This window comes from Diabrotica undecimpunctata, chromosome 8 (assembly GCF_040954645.1).
Source record: "Diabrotica undecimpunctata isolate CICGRU chromosome 8, icDiaUnde3, whole genome shotgun sequence".
Classification (NCBI taxonomy): Eukaryota; Metazoa; Arthropoda; class Insecta; order Coleoptera; family Chrysomelidae; genus Diabrotica; species Diabrotica undecimpunctata.
This window is the reverse complement of record NC_092810.1, coordinates 53,856,693-53,882,733: the sequence shown is the minus strand read 5'-3', so window position 1 is coordinate 53,882,733 and position 26,041 is coordinate 53,856,693. Positions and strand designations below refer to the sequence as shown.

General features: G+C 32.8%; 1 protein-coding gene across 4 annotated transcripts in view; it reads right to left on the bottom strand.

Moving 5' to 3' along the window:
* Positions 1-26,041, bottom strand: part of LOC140447552 (solute carrier family 15 member 1-like) — a 106,644-nt gene that overhangs the window by 22,684 nt on the left and 57,919 nt on the right. For 3 of the 4 annotated variants that reach the window (XM_072540262.1, XM_072540263.1, XM_072540265.1), the window contains 3 exons: positions 25,119-25,259; positions 22,724-22,838; positions 17,884-18,012 (listed from right to left, as the gene is read on the bottom strand). In XM_072540262.1, the coding sequence (XP_072396363.1) occupies positions 17,884-18,012; positions 22,724-22,838; positions 25,119-25,259 (385 nt within the window). The remainder of the gene's footprint in view (positions 1-17,883; positions 18,013-22,723; positions 22,839-25,118; positions 25,260-26,041) is intronic. The other variant, XM_072540264.1, reaches the window with a different exon arrangement.

The following is a 26,041-nucleotide window of genomic DNA, read 5'->3' as shown; positions in this document are numbered from 1 at the left end:
TGTCGATGATGGAATAAAATACCGCCATAGGCCAACGCCTAGTACGTCTACTTGAACTATAATTTGCACATTTTTTTTCAAGGGCATCTACGCCCCCTTTGGTTTCATTATAAAAGACAAGTCACCACTAGCTCCCTCACTATCATCTTCTACTACCGAATCTGTATCATGCTCAGTTTCAATGTCATTTAAAGAGCCACCTGACTCTTCCATATCGCTACCCTAACTTTCTACTTCGTCATTGGCCCCGTATTGGCAAAATGGCCCCTTTCAAACTTTAGTTAGTTATAAACTAAATACCACACTACTGAAAAACTTATCAATAAGTGAAACGATCGACGTCACTGTAACTTGAAGCTAGCTGCGAGTCACAAACCTATAACAACAAAAATAAAAAATTGCGTGTAATTTGAATTTAGTCGGGGGTCATGTGGGCAACGCGTCCGTAGTAGAAGGTTAATTATGTTTGAATCTTAATCTGTACCCTGGGATCAAAAATGGTCAACTCCATTTTTACAACAATGGAGATAAACACGTATATGTGACAAACACAATAGACTGGCATTTCGTGATACATTATTATTTTCTTACTAATACATGAGTGTAATTAATTAAAGAACAACATCGATTTTATCGTTTGAATACTTTAATGCACAGAAAATGCTACTAATAATTTGGATTTGACCAGTTTTGAAAATGTGGTACTCGATGTCAGAGGATTTGACCCCTTTGGAAAATTACAATAATGGATTTGCCTAAATCTGAAACTAACAAAATGCCACTATAAACAGGTACGGATTCTGCCATTTCTTATACTATGGTATCATGCTATGATACTTTCAGATTTATTAATAGGATTATTAAATAAATGCAAACTATTACCACAGTAGTACTACAAAAATTTATTGAATTAAAAAAATCAACAGTTCATAACTATCAAACTCGTACACTTTCGTCATTTTGATCATGATTGGAGCAAGATTCATCTTTCTCAAAGACCTCTGTCAAGGTAGTGGTATTAATAATATTTAAATAAAATGCTAATTTTGTGTTTTTGACTCCTCTATCAATCCAGTCCACTCCATAGTGTTCCTCTAACAGCTTTTTAACATCTACAATTTTAGCAGCATTAACTGAAACTCCAGTTGTTAGTCTTTTTGGTGTAAATGAAGATAATCTTACACCTTTTTTTAAAAGACTGCAAGAGTTACTAACATCGGATTTATAAAACCCTTCGCCGAAGACCAATACAGATTTGCGAGAATGTATAGTAATAAATCTTTTACATTTTGTTATTTGGAAATGAATGTTTTGGGTGTTTTTCAGAGCAGCCTTCGCCATATCTTTAAAATATAATATAGATATTATATTTGAAGCATCGTACGCTGTTGCAGTTTCTTCAAAAACTTTCACATATTCGTCTGGAGATATAATGGTCCCCATCTTTTTTAATTTTTTTTTCTATAACCATAAACACCCTGTCAGGGGGAAGATACGGATGTCCCGTTACTGGAAATATCAACTCCATTTTATCAATTGTATCAGGAGCTTCTGTAGTCAACCAGTTCATGCACATTATTAAAATAATTGAGTTTTTATTTTGCCCCCGCAATCGTCAGAGGCAAGACGCCAAACTTTTATACTCTGCAAATTAACATTTTTTAAAAAATGATAAACACAGCTTGCTATCTCATTAGAACTTTTTGCGTGTTGGTTTTCTGTCCAGTAGAAAACATGAGTATTTTCTTTACTAAAGTGATCGTTACTACTACCTTTCACAATGGTAAAATTATAAATATATAATTGGCTTGAGTAATAGGCAGACTAGTCAGGAACTTTGGGGAGAACTTGGTTTTTGTGGCAGTCAAACGTTATTGTTTTCAAATCCGGCTTCTTCTCTTTTAACAATTGATAAAAAGCTTTTGCCCTTAGTTTATGGACTCGTTTTAACACAATTAAATTTGTCTTTTTATGCGCATTTTGCTCAGACTTAATTTTTCCGTCCAGATCTAAACACTTAGAACACACATCTGTTGTCACAATGAATACATGACGAAAATATGAGAGCTTACAAAGAGTATTTGGATATGACTCTTTGTACATCCTGTATATTTTGGAGATATTGAGTTCAGAAGGTAAATACCTTCGAATCAGTTTTGCTCCATTATAATGAGATTCAACACATTTAAAAGTCTTAATAAATTGTATTATATTATCTTTCATACTTTGAAACTTCGTTGTTTTTGAAACTTCGTTGTTTTTCTATCACCACCTCTAGTTTCAGTATGCCATTCTCCGGTACGATGATAACGATGAAGGACTCCCCTTATTCGGCCTTTCTTTATCAAAAGTATTTTTAAAAATGTACTTCTGCATACGGATATAATTTGTGCCCATTCACAATACGTTTTCGTTGAGTTAGAATTGCCTTGCAATATTTAACAATGAAACTGTCTGATAACTTTTCGTTTTTTGTGCATAAAAGGCATCATCTTTTATAATATCTCGCATCGTAAGCTTCTGACAAGAGTATGCCTTAGAATTATGTTTACAAGTTATCTGTTCTGGCAATGATGAGGCAGAGTATCTGTAAGAAAAAATTTATAATAATATTTGAAACCGGAGAGATACCATTATTAAATCATAAGTTTTTTTTCCAACCCGTCACATTACCGTTCTTGAATGGTTACGAGTATGAGCAGTAATACATTTTTCGTTACTGAGCATACTCGTAATCATTCAAGAACGGTATTTGTGACGGGTTGGAACAAACCTATTTTAGTCATTATTTTAAACGGGATTTTTTTGTTGTATATTTTATAACTCATCAAACAAAACATAAATACAAATATCTGTTTACATTGATTTAGTATATCCCTAAATTGGTCTAATGTTTTAATGCAAGAAGTTTCGAGTATAAAATAATTTTGAGTACAGCCCTGCTTTTAGTATACAGTTGTAAGATGGAAAGTTTCTTACCGTTGTCTTTACAATTTTACACGTTTAGTATCTTCCTGTCGCCTTGTTCCTTTTCTACTTTTGTTTGGCGTTGTTTTCTCTATCGAATTATCCATATTTCAATAATATTAACTTAATTTTACAACAGAAAATTAGAAAAAATCCTCCGCGTGGTCGTTAATCGACAACAAGTACCAGAGAACTGATTCAGAATGGTATAGTCACGTGAGCAAGTCCCGAGTTACTATTGGTCGAAATGGACTTGCCCAATATTGAAACTGAAATTGTCAGGATTTGACTAAATTTGAACATCACACTGATTTTTATAGGCAATTTGTAAGCATTAATATGGATTTGGCCCGGTATTGAACATTACTATTCTGAAGACTCGTTTTCAAGGATTTTACCCACCATAAAAGTACATTTTCTTAATTTTTGGATTTGACCAATTTTGCCTCCAGGGTACAGAAATTTCAGTGTAGTTGAATCACGTATTGATTCAACTATGTTGGTTGTAGATTGATAATTTAATTTGAATGAGAATTAAAATTAAGATATGCAAACATCAATTATGCTAACCTCTAACTAATCAAAAGGCGCAAGCCACAAAAAGTACTAATAACAAAAACAAAATTAAAAAAACGGGTACGAGGGATCTACACACTCGAGCGCCGAGTCATCGATCTAGGCCAAGCCCAGAGCGGGTACCCGAGCAAGCAACAGTAAATCGACGAGAACAGTTTTTCGTCCCTCGCATTACCATCACATTCTGCTCAATCTTTATAAAAAATTTTGCCAACTTCTATGCTTTTTCTCGTGCATTTTTGTCACTATCTTCTTTTGCACTTTTATCCCAAAGTGCTGGCTTCTCCTGAATGCAGGTAATAAATTTATCGGTGTCTAACATTTTCACTATCGCTACGTTTGAACTGCACACTTTGACAGCTTTCATAAAAATGCTTGAGTCGTCGATAGCTTCCGTTCTTATGGTGAAGCCGTTGCGCCGCAGCTAGTTGCGGTGACGTCTGGTAGATACGACAAGAACGCATAGTGTAACATGTCGTATACAGTCATGCTTTGTCGTCATCCCGCAGAACCGAAGCGTTTTCACCACACCGGTCAAAGTTAGATAAAGACGATAGCAGGACTACAGCACCTTATGCTGTCCTGCATAATTCGGGCTAGGATATCATGTACCTGGGATATCGCGCATCAGCGTGCTATGGGTTGGACGGTGGAGGATGAATTGGGAGCATTGTGGTGGAGTGGAGTGGTTCCTGATTTACACGGATCAATCAAATTCAACTCAATGTATACCCGAATGCCATTTTAAAGGTGTGCAAGTCTCGTCAGGCTGGGAATTTCTATTCTTGCTTACCGAAAGGACTGGAAGAAATACTTCCAGACCACCTTCTAAAACCTTACAAATCAGATGTAAAACTATTAGGAACTACGTGCTAGTGCTTTATATTTTTATTTTAGGTCATTGACTGATGTAGCAAAAATATAAAATAAATATTAAAAGGAATGAAGAGGACGAGATAAGAAACATATTGGAATCGATGACCAACCAGCAATGTAGAAGATCGAAATTCAGCAGGTCAATGTCCAATTTGAACTGTAGACCCATTGTTACAATGATCTACAATTCTCAAAATTAGATAAAAACAGTTATTGTATTTATAAAAATAAAAAATTTGACACCTGATCGATGATGAAAAACGTTTTGAGTTTGTTTATGAAGGTGAGAATATGTTATATTATAAAGTAATTCCCCGATTCGCATTATTCGAACTTTACATTATGTTATCTAGGTTAAGATCTGATAAATTAAATGGATTTTGATTACTATTAATATTTTTATAAGTTCAGGGTCAAAACGCGTCTGCGTCTCAGAGTTAAATAAATTAAATACTTTAAAATAATTTAAAAGAGATCGACAAATCAGTATTCAAATTGGAACGGATGTCTACTTTAGACATACAATTGAATTATAACTAGCCTTTAAATTTCGCGATCTATTTTTAAATAGTAAAAAAAAGTTTCCCAGGAATAATCGCAGTTCAGGTGCAGCAGTAATGTGCACTTGCTGTATAATTTTTGCTGGAAATATTTAAGAGTAATGTAGTGTGATGAGAGTAATTAATATTTAGTATTAATAATATGTAGTATTTAACCCTTTACCACATGAATTTTTGTTTTTTGTCAAAAATAAATTCTCAGATAAGAATTTTAATTCTATTTTTACGTAAAAATATTGACAAAAATCTAGCTACGAGGAAAACTTTATTGACAAAAAAAATTTTTGGTGCCAAATATGGAACATCATGCAACAATGTAATATTAAAGTCAAACTATTTTGAAGCTACAGTTTACACTATACAGTATGAAACTGCAAATAACAGTTTCTTTCTTTATTAATACACAATGGTATTGTGCATTTTATGCACACTATATATGTTTTCCCTGTACAGCCTGGAAATTTTCATCTTGACCTAGTGCTCTCATCCCAATAGGGAAAATGATCAAACCCATCTTTACCGATGTCTTCTTGGGGTATTTCTTTAGTGGGTCCCTTTTTTAGTTTGTTCTCGAACATCTGCGAAATGATACTACTTGACGGTCTTCCTACTCTGTTCTGTTTAATTGGTTTTCCGGCTTTTCATAGAGCATTGTCACTATCTTGACTCCTCATTGTCATTATCTTGACACAATATCATCTCATTTGTGCCGTTTTCATCGGACAGATCTTATTCTTCACTATTAGTACTATTTGGAATTCTAACAGCATTAATTGTACCATAAAACAGTTTCGGATCCATATCTACAAAAACAATCAATGAGTCCATAACTTTATAGTGTGATATATATAGCAAAAACCCTTTTTGGGATTTCGAGAGACTTTCAACATGCTTAATTTTTAGTACTTACCTAAGCAAATATCTAATATCACAATATAATAAATTTCAATTTTTTCTCGCCGTAAAAAACGTTTTTACTATGAAAAATAACCTCTAACTTCGAGCACTGTTACACGTGGTTCAAAACTTCAACAAGAATGAACTTGAAACTGCGCACGGCTGATTATCTCGCCGTCAGAACTATGCCGCATATCTTGCATACACTATTAGTACGTGTTAGATATAAGCTGCCATACAGCTACGACAAAAATTGAGTTAAAACATAAAAAAATTTTTTATTGGATTGTGCCATTTATGGCACATGATGGAGTAAAGGTTTAAGTACCTAATTAAGATTTTTATATGTATTAAGAAGCTTAATTAATATTTCAATCTTCACTTCGGAAATCGTTCTCAAAATACAAACATTAATAAATTAAACAAATTTTGTTTTTTGTTACTTAATGAAAAATTCTTCTAATAATTTAATCTGACTCATTTATATTGACAATTAAGATTTTGCCAATATTGCTGAGTTGCGTTCCTGAAACGACTTTATTGTAAGCTAGTTCATTCGATTACATGAAATCAACTTTAACTTGAGAATATCCGTCAGAAAAATCATAGCATGTAATTCGACTCAAAAAAGCAACCACATGTCATGATGACAGTCAAATTCTCCTCTTAGTGATACCATAGTAAATCATGGAAAAAAACCAGGAAAAAACTGAAAAGTTGAATTTATTTCCTATCTTTTTAAGTTTTTCTGATAATTCTTTTATATATGGTATTGCTATTTTCCTTGTATTATTCGTTGTCCATGCTGTAGAATCTCGATCTAAGTTGTTCTGTTCTATTCGATCGAATGTTAAAAATCTTCTATTTATAAACGATATTGAATAAACAAAAGAATAAACACTTCAACAACATTCAAAACAACAAACACACGGAGATTTATTTTATCTAAAACTAAACCTAACAATGAATAAGATAGAACAAATAATTGTATTTATAAAATACCTTGTGAATGCGATCAGTTTTATATACCACTATTAATAAGTCACTAACATATAAAATCGGAATTGTACGACATTCAAGATATGTTCATTAATAACGTATGTCGCTCGTATGTCGCTATACGTTCATTAATAAATATAGAGCTCTTTTGGTAGTCGCCTTGTTTGTTTTTTTATCTTAATATATTTGTTATATTCTCCCTTTTTATTTGCTTTGTCGCATGTTAGGATTCGATCAGAGGTCTATTTTTTATTTAGTCAGAGACCTTCTTCTATAAAAGAAAATTTACCTTATAGTGTATTTATTACGATCCATACTGTCATGTGATATCTCGTGTGTCGTTATAAGTTCAAATCAAAGCAATAACAATGAATATATGATGTAATACCGGCATTAAGGTTTTAGTTGCGACATACAGACAGACAGAATAAGCAAATTATATGTTTTAATACTGCCATGTGATATCTCGTATGTCTCTATACTTTAATTTATTAACGAAGATAAGGTGTAATACCCTTTTGGTAGTCACCTTGTTCCTTTTTTTATCTTAATATGGTCCTTATCCCCTTCCCTCTTATTAAAGGCATCACATGCTTCAATCAAACCAATAACAACGACTATAGATTATGTTACGCCGATGCTGGGATTTTCGGTATGAACAGACAGACAGACAAAATAAGCAAATTATACATTGATACTGTCATGTGATATCTCGTATGTCGCTATACGTTTATTAATAACGAACATAAGGTGTAGTGCCCTTTGGTAGTCGCCTTGTTTGTTTTTTTCTATCTTTATATAATCATTATCCCCTCCCCATTCATTTAATGTATCACACGTTCCAATCGGACCAATAACGACGGATATATATTGTAATACCGGCGATAAGGTTTTCGTTACGGACAGACAGACAGAATAAGCAAATTATATGTATTGATACTGTCGTGTGATATCTCGTATGTCTCTATACGTTCAGTAATAATGAAGATAAGTTATACGCGTATATATAAGGATACGGATACGTATTTATCGTTATATATTATCGCTAGGATATATCGGATATATCGTTATTAAAATATATCCGTTATTTCCTCCCTTTTCATTTGCTATATCGCATGTTAGTTGTTTATTTTGTACTCAGATAGAGGCCCTAAGTCAATAAATCAAAATTTGTCGTTTAGTTAAACTATTTTTATCCATAGTGCCCTATGATATCTCGTATGTAACTATACGACCATTAATAATGAAGACACTGTATAGTGCCCTTTTGGTAGTTTTTGTTTTTCCATCTTAATATATTCGTGATATCCTTCCCTTTCATTTAACGTATCACACGTTCCAATCGTACCAATGACAAAAGAGATGATGTAATTGCCTCTTAGCAATGCTACAATGTGTGTGTTTTTTTGTCTCAACATATTCGCCCCCACCACAAAACGCTCAAAAAATGAGCAGAATAAACCTTAGCATTTTCTTATGAGATTTTACATGAGAAATGAAACAAAAACGGTATAGCAGCGTTTTTACAGATGTAGCTTTTACTTAATTTTATTTAATTCTATGTAATTCTGTTTAACTTGATTTACTTTTATTTAATCTTATTTAATTTTTATTTTATTTTATTTTGGTAAAACGTTGACGTTTGTTAAATAAATAATAAATATATATGATACGTCATTAATATTACCTTATAATTACAGTAACCTATATCTTTGGCAATTTTGCAAAAAAAATTAATTACTGTGAAGTAGTAAAATGTCTGATTAACAATATTTGTTGAATTATCAATTTGTAGAATAAATTAGCAATAAATTAACCGTATCGTTTCAAGAACAAAATATGATTGAAATGTCAAATGTTGGTAGTACAGATTCATTTGCTAGGTGGCGTCATTATTTTGCTGGACAAACAGTGTGACTTGTCATTATAGCCTTTTATATAGATAGAATTTTGTTGACAATAGGTTAGAAGTAAAACGGTACACTACAAATAGCTATAGTCTCTCTCGTGTAACTTCATATTGTTACTTTCTGCGCGGTAACGTACAGATCGAATTGAGATACGATATTTAGATTAATGCACATTTTATTGACGATACATATTAAAATATAAATTGGTATTGTATTCTCTGGAAGACATTTTGGTATTATGAAATGTGTTTATGATAGTAACTCAAAAATAAAAAAAAATGACTTACGACAGTTTTTTTAAGAAGGTCTAATATCTCCGAATAAACACACACACACATACACACACACACACACACACACACACACACACACACACACACACACACACACACATGGGTTCATCCCAACCCCTAAGAACATGAGTGTGCCACTGCTAGTCAGTGGGACCACCATGTCCGAAGATCAGACCGGTCACGTTCCAAAAGAGCTAGTCGTTTTGGCTCGGTACCTATCTGACCCCCAGGTTTTTTCTCCACCCCTCCTCTACGTCTGACATACGCAGAGGAGGCTATGAACTATTACGTCGGGCGATTTTGGGAAAAGAAAACACCCTCCATTTTTCTTGACTTGTGGTTAGGCCACCTGACTGTAGGGGTAGCTTAGTGTAGCTTTTCTCCCTATTTACTTTACTGAGCTTAATTTTTTGCATGACTTTGGGCTCTGTGTCCCGGAAAAATGTGTGTCCGATCAGAGGGTCGGCAGCAGACTGACGGCCCCCTGTTCGGAAGTTGTGTGCTCGATCAAACAGTCGCCAATTTGACAAAACTAGTTTTGGTCTCCTTGCCGGCTGAGTGATCGATGGGTCTGGCCATCGAGCCTGTGTTTGTCGCACACGGCCTCGATGCTCAGGTTTCGCGGTTGCCTAGGGCGATTTGGTCCTGAAGGGCTGTTTCCTGAAGGGTTTTGCCTGAAGGGCATGCCTGAGGGGCCTTAGCCTGATGGGCTTTAATGAGGTGTGAATCTGTGTCCAGTTTTGATTACTTTATTTGTCAACAGTTTGTTTGTTTGTAGGGGTTTTGGGTGAAAAATGATAAGGGTAGGGTTTAAGAGTAGGTGGGATGTGCATTCCCAAGTGTATAACGCTCTCACACATCCTGTGTATATGTTTTTGGGTTTTTCTATTTTTTGTTTTTAACACGTACATAACTTTTGAAGAAGGTAGTGCGGACGTAATACTAAATTTTCATTCAAATCTATTCTGTGTCCGAAGGAATTTGTAGATTATATCTTTTTTATGTAACAATAAAACACTGAAAACTTTGTTTTCAAAACTTCCACAAAATTTATTTTAAATTCTTATCACTACAGCTGTTTCGGCTGATTGCCTTTCTCAAGTGATCTGTTTTTGGCATGGGGTTACACTTTATAGTCTCTAATGAAATAGGTTGAGGAGGGGAGAACTGTCACAAGCTGGTCATTTAGAATTATATCTGTGTTTTTTAATTTGTTGATTTCAACAAGAGGAGACAAACAGTTCTCCCCTCCTCAACCTATTTCATTAGAGACTATAAAGTGTAAACCCATGCCAAAAACAGATCACTTGAGAAAGGCAATCAGCCGAAACAGCTGTAGTGATAAGAATTTAAAATAAATTTTGTGGAAGTTTTGAAAACAAAGTTTTCAGTGTTTTATTGTTACATAAAATGAATTTCCATCAAGTAACGGTCGAATCCATCAAATATCTTTTTTAACCACTAAATAGTAAACTTTACTTAGCAAAATGAAGGCTTATCTCGGTTCGAATTAATTTGCAAGTTTATAGTTAAAAATAAAATGTGTCTTCCCAAATGCTTTAACACATTTTTAACCATCCTAAAATATACTAGTTGTCTGATGTAATAAAAACTTTTATTTTAACATACGTAGCTGGATTTGTATATCATAATTTCAGGAACTTGTTATAAATAAATACGTAGTTCTGATAAAACAGTTTTTATCTTAAAATCATTTTACAATGCAATTATATGTTAAACAATATGTTTACTATAAAATACAACCTCATTCATTTAGTATTCACATTGCAATGCAGGTGATAAAGCCTCTTGAAACCAGCTGATTACATAAAATATATGTATATTGTGTTTGATCCGATAAAACAATATTTCTATAATTCCATTTATCAACTTTCAACGTCATTTTCAATGACCCCCGTCAGTTTATCAAAATGCACTGAATGTTTAGATATTACTAGATAGATAAACTATGTTTTTACCTTGTTTAGGCTTTTGCCTCTTCAAGGGAGGGTGCTTCATTTTTATTTTGTGGAGCCAGGGGGGTGTGGTAAACGTCAGGGTGATATGCGTATGGTGATTTTGGTCATGGAGTGCTAGAAAGTTGGGGTCAGGAAGTGGCGTATTGTGTTGAGCAGTACACAAGAGGAATTGTTGGTAAGCCAGACAAGCCAGGGGTAGGTACTTCAAGGTGTTACCAGTTATACTAGGAACGGCTCTTAATTAGCGTTTTTGGCTTTCAATTGTTGGCTGCGATATTTTAGGGGGATTGATTCTAATATATCAAAATACTCATCCTGAAGTTCGTTTCCAGTGTTATGAAGAAGTTTTGCTGGAGAAAATAAAACTTTTCTTTTAGGAACCTTAGTGAGTATTTGCCCTCGGTGATGGCAAGGATAGTCTCTGCACTTATTTGCGCAGAATCTAAGTATTTTTTTTCTGTGGCTATAATGGTGTTCATTTGACGGGTGTTAAGCGACGCATAGACGCATGCCTTGTATACGATTATTTGTCTTATATAGGATTTGCAGGTGTGCAATAGTGTTTTATTATAAGTATTGTCCATTTTACCAGACAACAATGCCAGGAGTTTTGTCCTTTTTCTTACCCTGTCTAGGGTGTTTTGTATGTTGGTCTTCCAGTTGAGAGTCCTGCTAAATGAACTCCCAAATAGGATACCGAGTTTCTGAAATTGAAATTAAGGTCTTCTCCTAGCAGGGTTATCCGGCCCTGAGCATCACCGCAGCGGTGAGGGTTGGTTGGGGGTTTCTCTGGTTTGTGAATCATGACTGTGCTGGCCACGTTCCATGAGATTGGAAAGTTACTCAGCGTGAGACATGCATTGATTATATTGTTGAGCAGCGGGATTATATTCTCTGGAAGATTTTGTAGGCATCTTTTATGGATGTCATCAGAGCCAGGAGATGTATTTTTACCTAAGTTACACATCTTCCTGACGGTGTCCTCAGTCACAGCGACTACCATCGGATGAAGATAGGGCCCCATGTGGACCTGAGGGTAGTAGAATATATCTCTCACTCTACGTTTGGCTTCCCTCTTGGATCTTTCGTTGAAATTGGGGCTATTTGTCGAAACAAGTGCGGTATGGAGTGTTTTTTGAATGCTTCGACCTTATCTTGTGGATTGTTAAAAATGATGTCGTTGAGATGTGAGCGTTCTAAGAAAGCATTAGAATTAATCAATTTTGATGCTTTCTTAGAAATTAACGAGTATTCTAATATCTATGGTAGAGAAAAAAAGATTACCAATATATAAAGCTGCTTTTCAGGTAATATTAAATAAACCAAAAGTGATTATACCAAAGTCCACAGAATCTCCACAATAAATCTGTCTTACTTAAATTCATATTGAGTGACTTTAATGATCACGTAATAATGTATACCTACTGATAGTTCCAAAGAAGAGGATGGTGCCATAGATTGTGCCGTTTTTATTCCACATAAAAGCGAATTTTTAAAAATTAAACTTCTATCACATTGTTCAATATATACTGCTGAAGCGGTAGCTATTGAAAAAATATTAGTTGGGCTAGATTTACACAATTTAAATAAATCAGTTATATTACCAGATTCATTATCGGTCATTGAAGGATTAAACTCAAATATGACTCAACATAAAAGAAAAAGTGTTACTGTTTGTGCTATCAAAAATAAACTATATAGGTAGTAAAGATATTACAGTTATTTAGGTAAAAAGTCACACTGATATGAAGGGAAATGAACTGGTTGACCAGCTTGGTAAAGATGCTGCCCATGTTGGACAAAAAACAAAATGAAAACACATAGCAACGAACTCAAATGATCAGTATTATACTTTTCACCCTACCTCACCACAAAATTGCCGATATTTTTAAATACGCAATGCCAAAGAAGTCGACAGCAACAATTACGTGCGATAAATATAAGGATGAAACAGATCAGTTGTATTCAAAACTATCAGATCTTAAAATTCAGACTCCCATAAACATCACTTATTTACTTTAGTTAGACAGTAGAGAAATATATAAACTAATATGTAACTCTAATTTTTCTCTATAGTTGGTTATATTTATTATTTAAAAACAAATATCTTATATTGCAATTCTATGGCTAAAGGACTAGCTTCCAAACCAACTCTCCAAACACACACACACACACACACACACACACACACACACACACACACAAACAAACAAATAAATACGATACGAATATTATTCGAAATAGTACAGTTGGTCGTAATCGTATAAAAATTGTATTCAATTCGGCTAGCATTGCTCATAAATTGGTTAACGATCAGTTGGTAAAAATGAATAATTTGCTTGCTGATTATATTTCCGGCCACCTTACAGAAAAATGTGGTTTAGTCCGTTAAGTTGATACATCCTATAGCATATATTAATTGATATATTTACTTCTTCATAGCAAATTATTCACCTATAGCTTACTTAGTGTACACACACCTACGGAAGAAAAGGAAGACGTCGAAATAAAAGAATTCTACGACACCCCAGACAAAGAATATGATCGATGTCCACGTCATGACGTGAAAATAATTGCTGGTGATCCTGGTGCAAAAATTGGCAAAGAGCATTTTTTCCAGCTAACTATCTTTGTCAGCACCAAAAACATGTTAGTAGGCGGAACAACATTTACCCATAAAATGATACACAATACAAAGGAACATAATAATCACCTGACAACAAAATCGTTAACTAGGTAGATCACGTCCTGATAGATGCAAGGCATTCTTCCAACCTCATTAATATCAGAAGCTACCAAGGTCCAAACATAGATAGAACTGTTTTTTTGTAATGAAAAAAATCAGAGGAAGAATATCAAAACTAAATAAGGATAAGTATATAAAACCAGACAGAATTAGTGTGGATAATCTGCGTATTAAAATCGTTGCGACAGACTATATGAGATAAATAGATGCTGGAATAGACAGCCTAGATGTAAAAGAAAATGTGGGGAAATTGTGGCGAAAATGTACAAATGTAATAACTAAAACAAAAACAACGTAAATATTGTAGAAAACTAAACCAATTAAAAAAATTATTAATGTGACAAATAGTGCCAAGAATCAACAGATAATAAAAACAAAGTATACCTGAATACCAATCAAGCAGGATGCACAAGAAAAGTAAAGAAGAAATACCGGACCCTGAGTAGAGAAGAGAAAAGATTACATAGAAGAAAAAAAAAGCAATTTGAGGAAAAGCTGTTTGAAAGCATAGAATGACTAAGAAATCAAAACGTAACTTAAAAGTTCTACAGAAATCTTAACAAAATGAGCAAAGAGCTTAAGCCAATAAGAAGAAGCTGTATTAATACAGAGAAAAATATTCTTAATACTACCGCCTCAATCTTGAACAGATTGGTTAAATTTTTCGACGCAAGATTTAATGTTCACAATATGGAAGACGCGGATAACACCCAAGCAAATCAAAATGAATCAAATTACATTAAATCAAATTTGAGATCTCTTTTTGTCAACCGTTTTCCATCCACTCCTGAATGTAGGTCTCTCCCAATTGCTTCTATCTTTCTCTATCTTGCGCCAATCTAATCGACTGTTTGCCTGCTACTGCTCTTATGTCATCTACTCATCTCTTTTGAGGTTTTCCTATGCTGCTTGTTGTCGTCCTTGGTCTGCATTCTAGAATTCTCCGTGTCCACCTGTTGTCATTATATCGAGCTACGTGACCTGCCCAGCGCCATTTCATTTTTGTAATTTCTTCCACAATATCCCTAATCTTCGTTCTACGTCTTATCTCGGTGTTTCTAATCTTGTGTCTCAGTGATATTCCAAGCATGATTCGTTTCATTGCCCTTTACGTTGTTTCTAATTTTTTAGCAGATTTTTTGGTAAGAGCTACTGTTTTCAAGCCGTAGATACAAACTGGTAGTATGCATGTGTTATACACCTTTTTCTTTAAGTTTACAGGAATGGAGGTGTTTTTCAAGATATATGCTAGTTTGCCGAAAGTGCCCCATGTCAGTTGTGTTCTTTTAATTTCAGCGTCTTGATTTGGGTTTCCTAGTTTGATGACATGACCTAGATATACATAATGTTCAACATTTTCTATGGTATGATTTTGTATTGTTATATTTGTCTGGTCTAGGCTCAGTATTTTTGTTTTACTGTGGTTCATTTTTAAGCATACCTCCTGAAACTGCATTTAATTGTTGTAACATATCATTTAGTTCTTGGATATTATCGACTATTAAAACTTAGCGATTATTAAAACTAAATATATTAAGCAATATTTCCCAGAATTGGAAACGCCTGTTAAACAGGTCGGTCTAGTCATCAAAGAAGACAAAACCAAGTACATGTTGGTTACTAAGCATCATGTAGCAAATGAGGAACGGGAAACTGTCTTTGGAAGGCATATCTGTAAACGTGTTCACGGCTTCACATACATTTGGCTCTCTTATGACCACTACCAACAAAACAAGCAAAAAAAGCGAATAAACATTATAAATAGGGCAGTCATACTATGGACTCCAAAAACAATTCCACTGAAAAAATATAAAACATCGAAAGAATTAAAATTATTTTATAGAAGCCATTGATGAGGCCTATCCTCACATATGGAAGAGAAACATTAATTCTAACGTAGAAGGATAAAATACTTTTGGGAATATTCGTTCGTAAAGGGAAATGGCGCAAAAGATATAACTTCGAATTATACCAACTCTTTAATGAACCAGACATTGTAATGGCGATGAATCTGAATACAGGCCAGAATCTACAAAGGATTTTCGAGCAAAAGATGATGATGATGATGATGATAAAATGATTCAGCTATAAAATTTTTCTCGTTAACAACTTCTAGGGCTTAACATTATCCCTGAAACACGTTTTCTAAATAAAACATTACGCCAACCCCTGATGAACAATATTTTCCTAAACACAATATCTTTCATGTAATTACTATTTAAATGGGAATAAGCCACAACTAAAGGTTAAAGTACGTTAAGTGACGTTTTAATTTCCACTTCGGAAATCTTTTTCAAAATACAAACATTACTAAATTAAACAAATTTTGGTTTTTGTTACTCGGTGAAAAATTCTTGTAATAATTTAATTTATTTTAAAGTAGACGACTTTAAAATGATATTGCCAGTATTGTTGAGTTGCGTTTCTGGGACGACTTTACTTGTAAGATAGTTCATTCGATTACATGAAATCAACTTTAACTTGAGAATATCCGTCAGAAAAAATCATAGCATGTAATTTGTTTTTAAAAAGACAAACACATGCCATGATGACAGTAAAAATCTCCTGTTAGTGATTCCATAGTAAATTATGAGGAAACAACCAGGGAAAAAACCTCATAATACTATCCCGACATGGTAAGTATTTGGTCGTGCATTTAGTTTAGTTTCAATAAACACCAAGTGCTGGTTTTATATGTTTGTTATTTAAAAAATATAAATGATATATCCTCTATATGTTACTGACTTACCAATACTGGTATTTTCCTTTAAATAACTTGATCTTTCAATATGGGTAACCAGATCCTACTACATTGTGCCGAGGAATTCGCGACACAATTGGTCTCATTTAGCATAATTAAAGCCGCTTCTTTGGTTTTTCTCTTTTTACCATCCGTTTTTTTTAGGACTATATTTGAAGCATTCCATTGAACCATATGTTCATTATCCCATGCGTATTTACGTATTTGAGATCTATCAAATTCTCTATTTTTAATATAAGATTGATGTTCACTTATTTTAACATTTAATGGCCTTGATGTTTCACCTAAATAAAATTGATCGCATTCACAAGGTATTTTATAAATGCAATTCTTTGTCCTTTCTTGTTCATTGTTAGGTTTGGTTTTAGACAAAATAGATCTCAATGTGTTTGTTGTTTTGAATGTTTTTCCCTCATAATATTACTATGGAATCAGTAACAGGAGATTTTTACTGTCGGCATGTGTTTGTCTTTTTAAAGACGAATTACATGCTATGATATATTCTGACGGTTATTCTCAAGTTAAAATTGATTGCATGTAATCGAATGAACTATCTTAGAAGTAAAGTCGTCCCAGGAACGCAACACAACAATATTGGCAATATCATTTGAAAGTCGTCTACTTTAAAATTTATAATGTATGTCTGAATTGTCAATATAAATAAGTCAGATAAAATTAAATTATTGGAAGAATTTTTCACCAAGTAACAAAAAAATAAAATTTGTTTAATTTACTTATGTTTGTATTTTGAGAACGATATCCGAAGTGAAAATTGAAACCTAAATTAACGTACTTTAACCTTTAATTGTGGCTTATTCCCATTTAAAATTACTCTTTCATGTCTTGAATATTGACAACATTTGACCGAATCACGAATAATCGATTAGAATGGTCAATGGAAAGTAACAACATCTACCAACTATCAGCTTTGGGTTTCGATATCCAGTTAAATTATTTCAAAAACTGCTATTTTATTTGTTAATATTTCTGTCGGTATTTCTGGTATGATAACATTATTCTCAATAAATTATGTTTAGTAAATTTGTAAAATTAAAAGTGCCAGATCATTGTGCCTTTCTCCTAGTTAATCTGTTTACAAAGCGACAAAATCATATGTATTTAAATAATAAACTGATCTGCCCAAGAATAGGTAACGAATCTTTACCTCAAGACTGGGCTCTTGGTTCCCTGCTATTTAACTTGTATTCACTAAATTTATATACTACGGGCATAGAGTGTAATATGTCAAAACATTCTCAAAATCAACATTATTAAGATATGTAACAAAAATCTGAACATCTTTAAACAGAAAAACTTACTTGTGTAAATGAAAATTCCAACCCAGCGACTCCAAACATAATTTCGGCAACTGATATAAAAAAGTATTGCGGTAGTTGCCACAATATATTAACAGTATTAGGTATTGACATTGTGAATAATTTTACAAACTAAAAGAGACAAGGTAATTAGTATATTGAACAACAATCAGATAAACATATTTTTAATAGAGTTTAGTATCGACTAAATTATTTAATATTTATTAAATATTAAATAATAGGTTAATTAATATAAGTTAATTATTTAATTAACCTGTTTTAAGTCAGAAAGAGTGTAGACTACTGAAAACTATCTATGGAAGCCTGGTGAGTTCTGCTAATCTTTCTAAGTTATAGAAATAATATTAAAACTTAAGAGTTAACTACGAAAGGTAAAAATTAATAGTACCAGAAAACAAAAAAAAATCAAAAATGTGAAAACACATCAATATAAATTAAATGGCAGTGTTAAGAGAATTAATTAGTTAGAGTTAGTAGGCGTATTAATTAATTATGAGAGATGATCTGCAAAAAAAAAACAAAACAAAATCTACTCAATAATTAAAAAGCCATCAGAAAAATTATAAAACGAATTAAATCTTAATAAAATATAGAAAGGAGATACTGCTATGTGTGTATATTATTTCGTTGGAAATGATCATCATCAACATCAACATGTCCGTGTCCAATGCTGAACATAGGTCTTCTTCAGCTCTTTTCATATGTCTCTGTCTTGTGCAGCTTGCATGCAGTTACTGCTAACACGGTTCAGGTCTTCAGTCTATCAATGGTGGGTATCCTCTGCTCCATAGTGCTTCTTGTCTTGGCCTCCACTTGACAATACATTTTATCCATCGGTTGTTTCATAATTAGCGATGTGTCCTACATAATTCAATTTTAGCAACGTAATTTCTTCTATAACGCCTGTTAATTTTGTTTTACGACGTATTTCTTTATTTGGGATTCTGACTCTCACACGGATATCCAACATCTGGCGCTCCATAGTCCTCTGAGTCACGCGAATCTTATTTACTACCTTTTTTGTGGGTGATAATGTTTCCGTTTCATAAGTGAGTGCAGGTAACACGCATTGGTCAAAGATTTTCCGTTTAATCCATATGGATAGATCCAATTTAAATACATAGTTTAATTTACCAAACACTACTCGGGTTAATTGCAACGTGGGAGCTCACATGTCTGGTTATCTCTACCCAATTAAACTTCATATCAAGTTCTTATATGACAAAATCTGCTTAGTATTCCTTCCATCAACATTAATATTACGATTTGGAACCATATTAGTCATTACTCGCGTCTTGCTCATCTTAATCTTTGGTTCGACCTCCAAGGAAGCATGATATAATTTTTCCAATTATATTATTGTATCATATAAACGATCGGATATAAAGATAATATCATCTACGGATTTCAAATGTCTAAGCTCAAATGTTATATACAGCAGTTAGTTATGCTGATGCTTTTAGCATTTTCTGCTGGCTTATAATATCGAATGCTTTATCACAGTCCACGAATATCGGTGCCAATGGTTTGTTGTATTCTACAAACTTAATTCTAAAGACTCTGTGAGGTTCTTTATTACTAGTAAGTGGTCGTAAATGCTGTGTTCTGACATAAATCCAGCTTATTCTCTGAGCTTATAAAAGTCTTACTCAGCTTCCAATCTTTTTTTGATAATTTTTGTGAAAAGTTTATATATGTGTGATAGTTAATTGTTAGGACGGTAGATTTTTAGGTCTGTTATATATCTCTTTTGCCTAACTGCTTAATAGTCCCAACACTGACACATGGATGTAAATCTTGGACTCTACAATAAGTGGAAAAAAGAAACATAGAGCACACTGAAATGTTTTGTTGGAGTAGAATGTTACGAATGCTGTGGAAGAACCACAGGACAAATAATTCAATTTTAAACGAGCTAAAGGTCAGCAAACGGCTCTCCAGTAAAATCAGTCTCCAACAATTGAAATATTTTGGACATGTTATACAGTGTGACCCATTTAGATTGGAAACACCTCTATAAAATTTAAAGTTGTTAACCGATTTTAACCAAATTTTTTTTTTAATGTCATGTAATAAAAGGTCTATTGCGGGACAAAATATGAAATATTTAGTTAAATTTTCAGGGCATTCTACGATACTTTTTTTTCGTCGAAAATGGAGAATTTGTATTAGCGATTTTTTTTTTAAATTTCTACGCCACTGGATTTAGATTGGCTTCAAATAGCTATGACAAAAATTTCATTAAGATATATTTATTAATAACAAACTTATGACAACTTAAAATTTTAAAACTCACTAAGAAAAAAACACTGTATTAACGTTAAAAAAACACTCTGTATTAACAGAAACATGGAAACATAATTTTAGTTTAAATCCTAGTTACCTCTACCAATCCACCATCTAATTGGATACATTTGTCGTAGTGTTTATGAATATTTTTAATTACATTTCTTAGTTGTTGGGGAGTAATTTCTGCACATGCCTGTCGAATTCTTGCACGAAGTTCGTTTACGTCTCTTGCACGGGTTATTTAATTTCTTTGTTTGATAACTCCCTAGAGAAAGAAGTCTAAAATTGTAAGATCTGGAGATCTGGGTGGCCAATCTATCAACGGACTACCCCGGCCTATCCAACGGTTCGGATAATTTTCATTTAGCCATTGCTTCACGGTTATGGCGTAATGAACAGAACACTCATCTAACTGGATATAAAATGTAATCGTTCATTAATTGGGAGCTCATGAATAGCATCCCACAAGTCGGTGTTTAAAAATTCTAAAAAGTTCTGTGAGTTCAAGTTTTCTTCAAAAAAGAAAGGACCAATAACTCGTTCAATATACCACACCAGACATTGATTTTTTGAGAATACTGGCTTTTACAGTTTATTACCCAATGGGGATTATCTGCTGTCCCATAGCGACAATTTTGTGATGATATTACTCCATTTGTAGTGAAAGTGGCTTCGTCGGTAAACAACACGTTTTTTAGAAAATTTATATTGTTTAAATATTAACCTTGAGCCCATAAACAATATTCTAAACGTTTTGGTTCATCGCCTTCTTGTAATGTGTGTAAGAATTTTGGTTTGAAAGGTTTAATATTATTTACCTTAAGACATCGCCGAATACTCTCTCGAGGCAGATTCAAATATAAACTGGCATTCCTTAAACTGGCATTAGGGTTATTTCTGAAATGATCTAAAATGATTTGATCATTTCCTATTCTTCTTTGTAACGGGTTATTTTTTAAAATTAGTTTTGATACTGCACCATACTCATTAAATATTCTATTTATTTTGTTTACCGCATCTAATATACGGACGATCCACATGTCTATCATTAAATATTGTAAAAACTTCCCTGGCACTTCTATCGTTATCTCCCAAAAGACGTATAATTTCAATTTTTTCTCTCAAACTTAATCTTGCAGCCATGACAGAAAATATTATTAAAAGAATTTGAAGTAAATATTGTTGCAGATATTATGCATAAATTTATGCTAGCACTGAAATTTGTATGACACAAATAATGTCAAACAGTAATATCGTTGTCATGGCAACTAAGATTTAAGTTGTAGCATGTAAAGTTATTAATAATGTAAGTGCGTTACTTGCATTAAATTTTTATGCTATTTTAAACATTTTTTTGTCTAGTAGTGGTTTTTTAATAAAATTATTTGAAAAATAATTAGTTTTATGGTTATCTGTTGATACAGGGTGTTCTTTTTTGACTCGTAGCTTAGTGAGTTTTAAAATTTTAAGTTGTCATAACTTCGTTATTAATAAATATATTTTATTGAAATTTTTGTCATAGCTATTTGAAGCCACTCTAAATCCAGTGGCGTTAAAATTTTTTTAATGAAAATATTGCTAATACAAATTCTCCATTTTCGACGAAGAAAAAGTATCGTAGACTGCCCTGAAAATTTAACTAAATATTTCATATTTTGTCCCGCAATAGACCTTTTATTACATGACATTAAAAAAAAAATTGGTTAAAATCGGTTAACAACTTCAAATTTTATAGAGATGTTTCCAATCTAAATGGGTCACACTGTAGAAGCAACAACAGAAAACATGGAAAGACATATTATCCAAGAAAAGGTAGAAGGCCGAATATCACGAGTAAGAACCCCAACAAGATAAATCGATCAAATTACAGTAATATGCAAAAGACCTATGCATAATGTAAAATATATGACCCAAAAAAGAGATCTTTGGAGACGGACAATACATGACATCACGATAACCAGTTCACTCCCTCCGGAGGGTTAGGACTGAAGAGAGAGATGTCTCCTTTCTTGTATAATTAAACAATGACTGCATTGTTTCATTAAGAAGCAGATTTTTCTTGATATATGCATTCAGTAAAAAGTCTGGCCAAAGCCTGGATCATTTTATTTCCACATAGTTTGATCGCCTCCATTATCGACATGGAAATTTTAAATTCAATAAAAACAAAAAAATTGGAATATCTCGGACATATTACACGTGGAGAGAAATACACCTTGCTCCAACTGATCATGCAGGGAAAGATCCAAGGAAAGAGAAGCATAGGGAGGCGTAGAATGTCATGGCTGCGCAACCTGAGAGAGTGGTACGGATGTACATCAAATGAACTTTTCAGAGCAGCCGTCTCAAAAGTTCGAATAGCTATGATGATTGCCGACCTCCGCCGCGGAGATGGCACTTGAAGAAGAAGATTATCGACAGAAAGATTTGTGAATTTTCAGTTTTAAAGAATCCTTTTGACTTCGTTTTCTTTAATTTCAAAAACATTTATAATTAAACGCACTTCTAGTTAAAAAAGTAATTCAAAACTTACGTCTATTTTGTTTTCATTTTGTCTTACTGCCAATGTATATACTCCTCCCAGAGTTAAATGGAATAATTTTTCTTCTAATAATTTTTCTTCTGAGCTGCCAATTTGGCATTCATACCTATAAAGTAAAATGATATATTTGCCATTTAATTAATAAATATGATGATATTTTATAGTAATTGATGGATTCGACCGTTACTTGATGGAAATTCATTTTATGTGACAATAAAACACTGAAAACTTTGTTTTCAAACTTCCACAAAATTTATTTTAAATTCTTATCACTACAGCTGTTTCGGCTGATTGCCTTTCTCAAGTGATCTGTTTTTGGCATGGGTTTACACTTTATAGTCTCTAATGAAATAGGTTGAGGAGGGGAGAACTGTTTGTCTCAAGCTGGTCATTCAGAATTATATCTGTGTTTTTTAATTTGTTGATTTCCATAGATTCTAACAAAGATAGCTTAAGGCCTTTATTTTGAATGTGTAGAATTTTAAATTCGTCATTAAAAGAATGATTATGATCTAGAAGGTGAAGTGCGTATGTATAATCTGTTTTTCTATTATTGAAAGCCCTTTTATGTTCTGCTATTCGTTTATTAAAATTTCTACCTGTTTGATCAATGTAAGTTTTTGGGCAGTCGCCACATTTAAGTTTGTACACACCACTGTGTAAGTGTTTTTTATGTTGGCTCTTGTTGTTTTTAATATATTTGCCTAGGTTGTTATTTGTTCTGAAAGCTGTTGTTATTCCTTTCTTTTTTATGTGTTTGGCTATTTTTGTTGATATTTTGCCTGTATATGTAATCGAGCAGAAGGTACTGGGTTTTTTCTCTGGTGGTGGAAATACTAAGTTTTCACCACCAGAGAAAAAACCCAGTACCTTCTGCTCGATTACATATACAAGCAAAATATCAACAAAAATAGCCAAACACATAAAAAAGAAAGGAATAACACCAGCTTTCAGAACAAATAACCATCTAGGCAAATATATTAAAAACAACAAGAGCCGACATAAAAAACACTTACACAGTGGTGTGTACAAACTTAAATGTGGCGACTGCCCAAAAACTTACATTGGTCAAACAGGTAGAAATTTTAATAAACGAATAGCAGAACATAAAAGGGCTTTCAATAATAGAAAAACAGATTCTACATACGCACTTCACCTTTTAGATCATAATCATTCTTTTAGTGACGAATTTAAAATTCTACACATTCAAAATAAAGGCCTTAAGCTATCTTTGTTAGAATCTATGGAAATCAACAAATTAAAAAACACAGATATAATTCTGAATGACCAGCTTGAGACAAACAGTTCTCCCCTCCTCAACCTATTTCATTAGAGACTATAAAGTGTAAACCCATGCCAAAAACAGATCACTTGAGAAAGGCAATCAGCCGAACCAGCTGTAGTGATAAGAATTTAAAATAAATTTTGTGGAAGTTTTGAAAACAAAGATATTTTATAGGCTAAAAAGAAAAAAGAACAAAAAATAAGTTTGATAATAAAAGCTTATACGTAATTTGAAACGACGTCCTGAGGATATTACTAATAGATATAAATCTCGTTCTTATATTACCACTTATATACTAAATATACAACCGAATAAGAAATGTAGTACAATTAAACTGACTAGTTTCAGTTCTTGCTCTCACAACCCGCATTTTAAACTCCTAATCAATACTAAAATTTGTCTCTTCATCTCTCGTTCTTTATGGTTCTATCTTGCAATCCATTTCAATAAAAAACTAATTCCTTTTCTTTTATTTCCTGTAAAAGTTTAGTTTCCCTTATACCATCAATGTTATTGATATTAAAATTGATAAAAATATTTCAAAATGCTTCCTACAACATTACATTTACAGAGTTTACATATTCTGGTATGTCGATCACATAGCCAAGCGGACGAATCGCGTTTACTCTACTGTGAATGATCTAGTAGTCGATGGTTCAGACCCTAATCCGAAAACAATAAGGTTAACGTGATAATTTTAAATTAAAAATGGATCTCCTACGTATCCTGCAATACGCTGGTGTGTAGAATCGACCTATGGATGAGCAGTACGGCAAGAGATGGGGGATTGTGTCTCCGACCATAGATCCCTAGCTATATTATTTTGTACAGCTTTTTTTTATTCGTTTTCGTCAGATAAAACTTTATCTTTTTTATAAATGTTTAAGTTTATTTTACCCTACTTAATAAAATATATATAACATATTGCAGTATTTCTTTGCTTGGCGGTTAATATGTTTTGCTGTTTTTATTTCTGTGCCTATTTTTTGCTCAAGATTATTTAATTTCAGTGAAATTAGATTCAAGCTATTGCTCAGGGTTGCTTGGATTCTTTTAAATCCATTTAAAGATTGTGTGAAATTATTTCGAATTAATACTTACACTCCTTGTGGTAGTTCCATGTAATCTGACACAGCTATCATTGACGTATCTGGCGCATAGTAGATATCTTGTATTCCAGCTGAAGACTTTAATGAAATCGATACATTGTGAAGACTAATTTCATCCTTAATGTAAACAACTCTATAAATAATATAATTTTAATTATGTAATATTCTTATTTTTATTCTTTTATTTAACTGTTTAACTATCTAGGTTCTGAAAATGTTTTCTTGTGTCTAAATTAAAAATTATGTTTTTATGGAATTAAGCCACAATTAGCTGTGATGAATAAAGCTCGGTTTATAGGCAAAATGCCTTTTTTGTCCATTTTGGCTATTCTATGTGTTTTTTGCACATAATAATAATGTTTATTTAGAAAGCTTACATAGATTACAAAAAACAAACATACACATAAATAATAATAAACATAAATAAACACTCATTGAAGTAGAGCTGCTATAAAAGTAGCAACGCTTGTGCGTGAGACTTAAAAATATACATATATTTTAAGAAAGAAATATTTAACAATTGTACAAATATAAATAGTGAGTTACATATGCTTACCTACAAAAATACATTAATTTTAATATAGCATGTGACACAACTGTGAGTACACAAATGTAAGTACACCATATTAACTGCAGTAAATTCAAGAAATGTTGTAGTTAGTAATCAAGGTCTATTTAGATATTTATTATTTATTACTACTGTCCAATAATCAGTTCTTTATAGAATTGTGTTCTTTTGTTTTTAATCCATTGTTTAATTTCATATTGATATCTATTCTTTTATAATTTCTAATTTGTTTTAAATTCTCTGGTAGACAATTGCATAATTTGGGCCCTATGTAGCCAACATATCTCTGGAGTATGGATTTATTACATTTAGGTAAAATTGCATTATTCCTTGAATATCTAATTTTA